At 51.3% G+C, this 10,175-nt stretch overlaps 1 protein-coding gene and 2 non-coding genes across 5 annotated transcripts in view; 1 reads left to right on the top strand and 2 right to left on the bottom strand.

The window, feature by feature from the left end:
* Positions 1 to 905: 905 nt before the first annotated feature.
* On the top strand, positions 906 to 977 carry TRNAP-AGG (transfer RNA proline (anticodon AGG)). The gene has a single exon. It is a non-coding gene; the product is annotated as a tRNA-Pro (tRNA).
* A 421-nt stretch (positions 978 to 1,398) lies between these two features.
* Positions 1,399 to 1,470, bottom strand: TRNAP-CGG (transfer RNA proline (anticodon CGG)). Its single transcript has one exon. It is a non-coding gene; the product is annotated as a tRNA-Pro (tRNA).
* A 934-nt stretch (positions 1,471 to 2,404) lies between these two features.
* RCSD1 (RCSD domain containing 1) overlaps positions 2,405 to 10,175 on the bottom strand; it is a 30,415-nt gene continuing 22,644 nt past the window's right edge. The window contains exons 3-7 of one of the 3 annotated variants that reach the window (XM_053970749.1): positions 8,903 to 8,992; positions 7,572 to 7,643; positions 6,098 to 6,292; positions 4,802 to 5,525; positions 2,405 to 3,964 (exon numbers count right to left, since the gene is read on the bottom strand). In XM_053970749.1, the coding sequence (XP_053826724.1) occupies positions 4,815 to 5,525; positions 6,098 to 6,292; positions 7,572 to 7,643; positions 8,903 to 8,992 (1,068 nt within the window). In that variant the 3' untranslated portion in view covers positions 2,405 to 3,964; positions 4,802 to 4,814. Of the gene's footprint in view, positions 5,526 to 6,097; positions 6,293 to 7,571; positions 7,644 to 8,902; positions 8,993 to 10,175 lie in introns of all 3 variants that reach the window. The other 2 variants (XM_053970748.1, XM_053970751.1) reach the window with 2 other exon arrangements.

Below are 10,175 nucleotides of genomic sequence, written 5' to 3'. Positions count from 1 at the left end.
GCTGTTCCAGTGCTCTGGCCCATTAGCACAAAGAAGTTCTACCTCGTGTTGGGGGGAACTTTTTGTGATTTAGTTTGTGGCCACTGCTCCTCACCCTGGCACTGGGCACGACTGAAAAGAGCCTGGCACCATGGCTCTTGCCACCCACCTTTGAGGTATTTATACATACGGATTAGATCCCCTCTCAGTCTTGTCTGCCATAACTTGGCTTTTTCATCATTTGGTTGAGAAGAATGTCTTGGATCACCCACTATGCAAGAATAAGTGTTCTCAGGAAAACTTAGGATGGAAAAGGACGGGAATGATGAGCTATGCTAAGGATCAATTTCAGTCATGATAACCTTTCCTTGATACATAAGAAAGCACATAAAATGGAAGCAATTTGTCTTCCTGTCTCTTCCTCCTACCTTTCCCCCAGCTTCTTGGAATATATTGGACTATAGGCAAAATTAGTTTTAGAGGCTATTACTGTAGAGGCAAAAGCCAAGGTAACAGTGACCTCCACCCTGACCAACACCAGCGTTCCAAGACTCTCTGTTTAAGCAGGTCTGCATAAAATCATCATCTGTAACTTAGGAAAGTAACGTTGCCTCTACTTGGCTGGGTACAGTTTGAAATTATGGGAATGAACCACGAGTCTCCCCTCAGCGCTCTGGGGTTTGCGGCCTGGCTGCCGCGGTCGATGGCTTGCCGCGTACGAGCAGCTTTCGCACCCACAGGGAGACAGGGCTGCCGCGGTGCCCGTCAGGAACCCGGGGAGAGCCGGCAGCCACAGGTAGGCGCCTGTGTCCCCTCAGGAACAGGGAAGACCGCGGGAATCGGAGCGGCCTGGAGCTGTCCCGGGCAGGGGTGCGCGGCGCCAGCGCAGTTTTCCTCTACAGGGGAGAGAGAGCACTCTTCATGGCGGCTCGTTGGTCTAGGGGTATGATTCTCGCTTAGGGTGCGAGAGGTCCCGGGTTCAAATCCCGGACGAGCCCGTGTTTTTTTGGTTTTTTTTTTTTCTTCTTTCTTTCATTTTCTTCATTCTCCGCAGCAGCGGCGGCTCCCGCACACAGCGAAGGGACACGGCGGTGACTGACAATGAGACCCACTCGTTCCTCTTTAGTGCAAGAAAAAGCTTTAAGAACTCACCAACCACCGGCCGCTCCCCTTCGTCTGGCACCGGGCGTCGCTACTCCCATTTCTCCCCTGCAGACCCCGCCGCCTTCCTCCTCACCGAGACAGCGCTGCGGGGCCGCTCCTCGCCCTTCCGAGCGGCTCAGCCTCGGCACGCCGTACCGGCTGCAGCGCCGTCCCCGCGGCCCCCGTCCCACTGCGGGCGGGCCTGAGGCGCAAAAGCGCAGGAGGGCCCCGCGGCGGCAAAACGTAGGAAGGGGGCTCGCGCATCCCCTTCCCAGCGGGCTCGTCCGGGATTTGAACCCGGGACCTCTCGCACCCGAAGCGAGAATCATACCCCTAGACCAACGAGCCGCTCTGTTGGTGCTTTCACAGCTCAGCACTTCACTGCCGTCCCGCCTCCTCCCGCCCCGGCTGTTTCTCTCAGTGCCTGTCTGAGTCTGTCCTTGCCGACCACCGGAACACATCGCTGCTCTCTGTCAGTGCATGGAACTGCGGGGGCTGCGGCCATTTCTCCCTGCTCGCCCCCTCCGTCTCCTTTCCCAGGGTAACCCCTGGCATCGCCCTTCTCCCGACCCTACGGCTCCGCTCGTTAGCGACGGCTCCGCGCGGCGCTCCGCCGCTCTCCCTCGCGCGGACCCGGCTCCCGCGCCCATCCGAGGGGCGCAGGAACAGCCCAGCCTTCCCACTGCCACCTCCACTCCCATTCCCACGCCCGCGGTGGCGCTGGAAGCCGGGCGAGCTCGTTCCCAGGGGACGGGGAGGCGGAGGAATGGGACGACCCAACGCCCTCCCCCACCCCCCAGCGGCTTTGGTTCGTCCCGGGCCGCGCCGTGCGCTGCGCCCCCTGGCGGTGCGGAGGGGTCGCACCGGGCCCCCGCGTGTCCCGGGCGCGCTCGGAGCCTCCCGGGGCTCACCCACGGGCACGGCGGGCGCCCACGGGAGCGGAGGGGCACCCACGGGAGGACAGGCATCGCCCTAGGCATCGCCCTGGCGTTCGGAGCCCACAGCACCCTCCTGGTTGGAATCCCGCTTGTCCTTGATGTGCTCTGCCCTGCTAATGCTTCCTGACATCCTCGTGTTTCCGTGCCTCTGCATCCCAGAGTTTTTGAAAGAAGTCCTATTCCTCCCCGTTCCTCATACTAAATTTAAATTTTTAAGTCCTAATGCCAGTGGAATTCTCACCCCTTTTTTTTTTTGCCTGCTGCTACCAGTTCTGCCCATTCTTCCTCAGGTTTCTTCATTTCTCCAGGAGGAAACAAAAGACGCAGATTTTTGGTTTGCTTTGGTTTTATTCCACCATTTATTTATTCTCTTTCTCCCTCGGATTTCCACTCCCGTGCTCGGGACACACATACACAGTCTCTACACAGGCACACATATATCTGTATGTACAGTAAGGCACAAGCACTCACATCCAGATGGGACACTGCTGAGAGAAGAAACGGGGCAGCCAGTGACAGCAGCCTGCCCTGGCAATACACGCTACAGCAAGCAGATTAAAACGGATTCAAAGGCAACAATGCTCCACAGCATGGCTCAAAAGGCTGTGGAGGTCGTGTTTGCCAACACGCCCATGATAATTCAGGGGGGCAGGTGCTGCTGGCTCTGAGCAAGTGTGACCTCAGTCCACGTCACAGGATGGACATTTTGTTCTGTGTGGCCAACACAGCTTCAGGCACTGCTGTCAGGAAACTGGTCAAGTGAGGGTCTGACATCCACCTTCCCCCAAATATTCTCCAGATTTAAATCATAGTGACTGCTAGCCCATGACTTGCACTAGCCCAAGAGTGAATGCAAATCTAGTACAGGGCATAAGGACTTTGGAGGGATGGCTGCCTGAGCTTTGCCAATTCAGCCAGGTAACGCCACTGGAAATTCAGCCAGCTAAGACTTCTTCTCTGATATGCACAAAATTAATTGGCTGTTTCCAGGAAGCTGGGATGCTTTCTATAATGAGTGGCTCTTGGCAGACACACAACAGAAGTTTCAGAACAGACTGGGTAGGGTTTGGAAGTGAGAAGGACTGATGGACAAGCAGCCCTTCTAAATCTGGACTGGAGCCCAGAGCCAGATAAGAGAACCTGCCCTATTGACCTACTCAGCACATCTTTTCTTTGCATACAATCTGCTGGTTGTCATTTTCCACCGCACTAAAAGCACCTCAAAGCTGAAGCACACAGGATCTATCAGCCTACCACAGGTGGCTGTTTCACAGATTAGCCCCACTTCAAAGGGATTTTATTTTTATATTTTATATTTATATATTTTTATGATCAATGTTCTAGGAGTTTTCCCCATGTTCAGAGTTCACATTGTCTGTCATACAGCACATATGGGGAAAACATAACTTTTTCCTATTGTTGTAACATTATTTACTGAAGTTTTAAAACCCAAAGTCCTTTAAAAGAAGCTACCAAAAAGGCACCGTACACGTATGTATGTACGTAACTGATGAACTTCATTTAAGACCAATGCAGGGGAGAAGAAGAAGACATTTTGGAGCAGGATGAAGAAGCAGAAGGACCATGAGTGGTGGTGGCTGTTGCCTCCAGGACAGCGGGTATCTCAGTCCCCAAATATCACCAAGGAACGCCAGCCAACATCTGAATTTTGAACCCTGAAGAGATCGCAAACAAGTCTCCTCTTCCAGCTGTCCCAAAATATGATGGTGCAAAGCAGAGAGCCAGCGAGTGGCCACTCAGCTCTGTGATGAGTCTGGACCTCAGGAGATTTCTGCATTCTGCTCCTCTCCTGCCACTGAAGGCTTCCCAGTAGCTTCCACCCCGACTGGGTTAGATGGCTCCTGTCCACATGTTAAGTCTCCTCTGCCCTGACTGGGTGTGTCCTTTTGAGAGGGGAAAATAAGTAAGGAAATAATGAAAAATATTCTTGGGTCTAAGCAAAGACAGTGCTGGGAAGTCCTGGGGGTACTTTGGTGGTTTCTGTGCTAGGAGGCAAAGGTGAGCTGCAGCCTGACCACGGGAATCCTTCCTTCAGCTGCTCCTTGCCAAACCAAGGAAGCATTTGAAGAGGAGGTGGTTGAGGTGGGACAAGACACATCCTCAGGCATCTGTGGCTATGTTATCAGTGGTTACAGAACACACAAGAAGGTGCATAGAACAAGGCCTGCTTCAGCCAGTGGAAAATCCTCTTTTATTTCAGTGGCAAAGGCCCATGCTTGCATGTTTCAGAGCTGGTCATGAAACTGGTGTGCCATGGGTTTGCTGGCAAAGCTAACAAGCTAAACACATAGGGTGTATATATATATATATATGTACACATGTATACATACAATGTGTGCACACATATAAATATTTGTATGTAAGGAGACATATTGATATAGTGTATACGTGGTTACTGCTGGGGAAATGTGCGTTTTACTGCAAGTACTTTCAGATTGCTTTCCAAACAGCAATGCAGGAGGGTGCCTGGGGAGCAGAGCCTCTCCTTTATACTGAATCCACAGTCAGCTTTGCTTTTTTTCCATCCTCTCTGTAACACCACCCAGGAGGGCTGCTTGTTTTGAGTTCCCTGCCTCACAGTCTCTGCAGGCCTGAGATCTGAGGCTTTTGACATGTGGGGAGCAGCAAAATTGTTGTTGTGTTCTGTCACAGTTGCCATTTTTGCTAACAGCAAAACCCTCGGGTGCCTTAGGAGCCGTCATCACGCTGGCCCATCTTACCTGTGTGTCACAGCTATGCTGTGCCCTGGTCCTGCGTGACTGACACTGAAGGCTCACTGGCAGTCCCTAATCCCACTGCATCCTGCAGTGGTTCAGGTGCCAGTGCTGTTTCTTCAGTGTCTGATATTCTCTGTGTGTCTGTGCTCTCACTGCTCTCCTTTGTTTCAGCTTCAGCTTCCTCCTTCTCCTTGTCTCCCTTTCCTTGTTCACAGGCAGTGCTTTGCTGTTCTTCTCCCTGGGGACTGTCACACTTCTCATTGTTTCCAGAGGGAGGCTGAGGAGAGTTCTCCTCTCCTGAGCCATCATGACACACTTCCTCCTCTTTTGTATTCCCTGCGTTATTCTTGCAAGGAGTAATTTCCTCTGCCTGTTTTTCCCCTTTTTCCCCATCTTCTGATCTACTGGATCCTCTCCTTGACGGGGGCTTCTCACCAGACTCTGCCTGTTTCTTCTGCTCTTTGCTCCCTTTTTCTTCATCCTCTGATCTGCTGGATCCTGTCCTCGATGCTGGCTTCTCATCAGACCCTTCCTGTTTCTTTTGCTCTTTGCTCCCTGTTTCTACTTCCTCTGTCTTGCCATTGGGCCCAAAGACCTCATCTTCCCTGGCACCATTTTCTGGAGACGACAAGTTGACCCCTAAATCTTCCCCATCTCCGTACTCGGACAGAGATCTTCGGAACCTCCGGGAGGGAGGCCGGCGCTTTATCGATCCTCGCGTCCGCACCTGGGAGGCAGGAAAAGCAGACATTGAACCAGTCAAGAGAGTGGTAATGGAAAGCAGGAAAGCACAACAGAGGAAAATGCCACTGGATGTACCGGCCTTTCCTACTCTTGGCAGGCTGAGGAAGGAGTCTGTACTCCGGCTGGTGATGGTGAATGCAGGTTATAGCTTCTCACTTAAGTGCTGAGCGCTCTGGAGACACCTGAGAAACTGCCGTGCTCTGTGTGCCTCCCTGAACTGAGCCTCAGCCACCTCAGACATTTGCTGGCATGTGGCACCACCTGCTCACAGCACTCCCTGGCAGCAGCCACCCTGTTACTGCCGAGCTGAGGTGACTGTCCTGCCCCTCCATCCCTTCTTCACACACTGGGCCGGGAAGGCTGCTTGGCAGGCAGAGAGGAGACCCCACACAGATACACTGAAGGGCTGTTTGGAACCTGGTGCACAAATCCTCTCTCTTAGCCACAAATACACACTCTTACAGTGGGACTGAGGGCTCAGCCTCCTCTTCCTCTTCTTCCCCAAGCAATAAGCAAGCCTTGTGGAATGGAGAAATCCCAGCACATATACCCTACCTTGTTGTAGAACTGCAGCTGAGTGCTTTCTGGGGGCTGATCAAAGCTGACTGGCGTCTCGCTGGGCTGGGACTGAGTCCCTGGGCTGGTGGGCGTTGAGGGAGGCGTGCTGAACGGAGAAACCAGGACCTTCATCCCAGGGCTTTTGGGAGACACTCCCGGCAGCAGAGCAGCTGGAGCAAAAGCCAGATTGGCCTGCAATGAAAAACCCCCATTAGGGGCATGCGGGACAGCAGCGTGTGCTACACACGACAGCCACACAGGGGAACCCCTGCCCTGCCACATCTCTCAGCTGTCACAAGCCACAGATCTGGTTGTGGGTTCCTCCTGGTGACACTGTCAACAAACAAGTCTGGGCAGAGAAGTTATGACTGGACATTTGTCTTTCTCTGGCAGCTGGAACTCAGGACATGTTCTTTTGTCATCCTGCGGCCTTTTGGGATTTTCCAGTGACCCAGCCAATACACCACAGTCTGCAGTGGCTGAGCTGGCAGAAAATCTGAACAAGCAGCCAGCAATCACTTCAAGATTTAAACCCTCCTGCGTGTGCCCAACTGGACCTTGCATTTTCCAGCCTGATCTGCAGGTCTTGCAGAATGACCTGTGCATTTGTGAGAAGACCATGGAAAGCAGTGAGCTTGTGATTAACTGTGGCAAAACACTTCCTGCTGGCCTCTGACTGAGAAGCTCCCCCAGGCAAATGTCCTTGGGTGCATCAGGAGGGACAGTGCTATGAATAGGCTCAGGGTTGTGTCAGGGTGGCCAGCAGGCTCTGGAGTGACACGTGCTGCCAGGACAGGCGGCTGGCAGGGGCAGGGCACTCTGTCTTCAGGCCATCACGCAGATCGGGCACCACAGAAGCACAAAAAGGGCAGGAAGTGCTGGGTGTGTTTGTGTGTAGCTGCGGGAATCCAGATGAGGGAAGGGCAGTGCAGAGCTTCCAGGCACACACATGGGACAGCCAGAGCCTGGAGCACACGCCCCACTGCCAGGATTGTCACTGCCTGTGCTCGAGGCCAGCTCCCCAGTGCAGTGCAGGGGACTCAAGTGAGTGACACTGCTGTGAGGAAAGAGCTGGAGGAAGCCTCAGCCAGGGTTTCCCTCACTTTCTCTCAAGAGCTGCACTTAAACTGAGGCTCCTGCCCCTGCTCAAGCAGCGTTGCTGCCACGCCCATGCTCAGCCATGTACTCCACAGATCCAAATGATCCTGATCCATGCACTGACATGCTTATGGACACACCTGGGCATCACTGGACTGCTTCTGGTGCCCATTACCATTACCAGACCTGCTCTGCCTTCTTCTTTGTGTGTGGTGGGGCTGGTTTCTCCCCAGTGAGGCCCTGTTTACCTGGCTGTCACCCCTGGCTCCTGCATCCCCTTCCCCTCTGGCTGCTCTGCAAGGGAAGCAGCTGTAACCAATGCCAATCAGTTTTAATTTGCTGGGAGAGCCATGTGGGCTCTGCCAGGACCTACCTGCAGCTTTTCAATCATGGGTGAACTTTTCACCTTGACCTTGGGAATGGGGCAAGCATTTGGCGACCGCTTCTGCAAAATAAAATGAAACAGGAGAATGTCACAGTGTAGTAGGTGAAAAAGAGAAAATAGAATAAAGGCAGAAAACTTGGAAGAGATAAGCAGAAATTGCTTGTAGGGAAGCAAATGAAGCTTCATATAGTGTTACAACACAAAAGTTTTTTTTTTCTTCATTCCTGACCCCATTTTCCTTTTGCCATCCAGCCATCCTAGGGCTACATACATGTACCCTCCTGTGGGCAGAAAGGGCTGCTGTCTGAAGCGTCTGAATTAAGTTATGTGTGATGGCTCTGCTCCTACACTGCCTTCACTAAGGTATCAAGCCTGTGGCACAGTTTCCCCTGGTATTATTTCAGGACCAGGCAGATTAAAATTCTACCTCTTAAAGCCTTAATGTTGGCAAATATTGTGGACTTTCTGTAACAGGAAAGACTTTCTGCCACCACTTGAGTAACCAAGTTAAAGGATGTCCAATTAGTATAAGCAGGAAGGGCCTAAATGGCAGGAAAGGTAGAACTATGAAAAGGCTGGAAGCAGTTTGAGAAAGAGAGAGCATTGCTTTGAGAAGGGGCATATTGCTTTTTTTCAGAAAAGAAAGGAATCTAACATTTTAAAACTTAATGTTCCTTTAGCATGGAGGCAGCAAGAGCCTGTAGCTCACAGATAAGAAGGACAAAGAACTACCTGCTTGTTAAGGGCAGGTGACAATGTGAAATTTGGTGGGTAGACCTCATACCCTGAAATACTGAAGGACAGAAGTGACCAAAGAGGGCCTGAGTGTAAAATTTCATAAGTAGCAGCCAGCTTACTGGGACCTGCTCATTCAAGGGTCCTAAAGAAATATTCTGTGGGTATTGCCAACAAGCCCTCTCTTCACTCTGGATTAATTATTCCCTTTTCTGAAGATGGAATAATCTCATGAGCAGAACTATTACCCCATTATGCTCAACAAACAGCATGGGTGCTCCCTGTTCAAATCTAATAAATACCAGTGGTTCCTGAACAGTGGTAACTGGATGGATCCATCAGTGTGCCAAGGGTGAAAACAAAAGCAGTAGAAATAGGCTGTGCATCCATGCTGCAGGAGCAGGGAACAGCATGGAGCTGACTCTGGGTCAGTACATGTGTGAGAGCAGGGGCAGGTTTGCTGCTGGCTGATTGATGGCTTTGACTGCACAGCCTGACCTCTCTGCCACCTCCAAACCCGTGTCTCTGGAGAGAACAGGCTGCAGAGAGGAAAGACCTTGTCCCCCTATTAAATTGATACTCACTTGCTCATCATTGTCACTTGTCTCAGTTTTGTGGGAATACAAGGGAAGGGAGCAGGGTGGTTTCCTCCGAGTTGGCTTATGTGGTGGTACCTAAGAGAAGAAAACAACCAACTCAGCAGCAGGGAAATCAGGTTTCTTAAAAAGGAAGTGAAATTCAAGCACCAAAGGGCATGCTGTGTGAGTGACCTGCTCATGAGGCAGGGCTCAGCCTGCCCAAATGACTCATCCAAAGGAGCAAAAGATGGTATTAGCACATGGCTGTGCTTATGGCATCTAGAGTCCTAGCATTGGAAGAGTAGTTTGTATCTTTTTCTTAGTGCAACAGACACTCTTCTAAGCTGTGGAGTGTGGAGAAGCCTTCTAGAAACTTCGCCTGCAAAGCATCCTCCTAGAAACCCCTTCACACTGGAGAGGTTTTTACTGTTCTCTTTCCTGTCATTACCAGGATTTCCTTTAAATGAGTCTCAGCTGCCTGGTTCATGATTTCCTACTTTATGTCTGATATGTTTTTGGGGCAAAAAGGGGAATTCTGACTTTCTCACAATTTCAGCCCCATTCGTTTCTCTTGAATGTGTAAAGTAGTGCACAGGGACAAGGCCTCAGCTGCAACCTTAAATTTGACTGAGAAACAAATTCTCCAGAGGACAAGGAACAAGGCAACCTAATGGCAGGGACACTGATTCCTTCTGAATGTCCTTGGACTCTCAGAACTAAGAGAGAGTTCCCTGGGAAGGAAGGGATGCATAGCACACAACTATTGCTCTGGTCTTGCAGCCAAGCTGTCTCTATTTTTATGCCAGGTTTGTAGTCTCCTGCCAAGCTGTTAACACACTTTTCATGTGTTAAAAAAATAATCCAAAATAACTGGCTAATATCTGGAATCTTGGATAATATCCACAATAAAGTATTTGCATAATTTTGTTACTTTCTCACAGGCTGGCATGTGGAAAGTTGGATTATGGCATCTTTGCCCTCTGTACAGTTGGCTGTCTTGGAGGACCTTTGGACCTGATGTCACTTAAACTCTGGGAGTGCTGCACCCAGCCATGGCACTGCTGCATCTCTAAGGAGCCGAGGGCAGCCCTGCCCTTATCCTTGTGTCATGCCAAGAAACAATCATGTGTCTTGTGGAAACCCCACCGTTCTGCAACCATGAAATGCTGTGCTGTGCCACACTGGATGTGTCAGAGGTTCCCTGGTTGACAGGATTCCCCTCTGCTGGCATGGGCCAAGCAAGGGTTAAAGACCATCCCTTAGGTCATTAATCTGAAGC

Source organism: Vidua macroura, chromosome 2, assembly GCF_024509145.1.
Source record: "Vidua macroura isolate BioBank_ID:100142 chromosome 2, ASM2450914v1, whole genome shotgun sequence".
NCBI classification, from domain to species: Eukaryota; Metazoa; Chordata; class Aves; order Passeriformes; family Viduidae; genus Vidua; species Vidua macroura.
The sequence above is the reverse complement of the archived record's forward strand: the minus strand, read 5'-3'. Positions and strand labels throughout refer to the sequence as shown.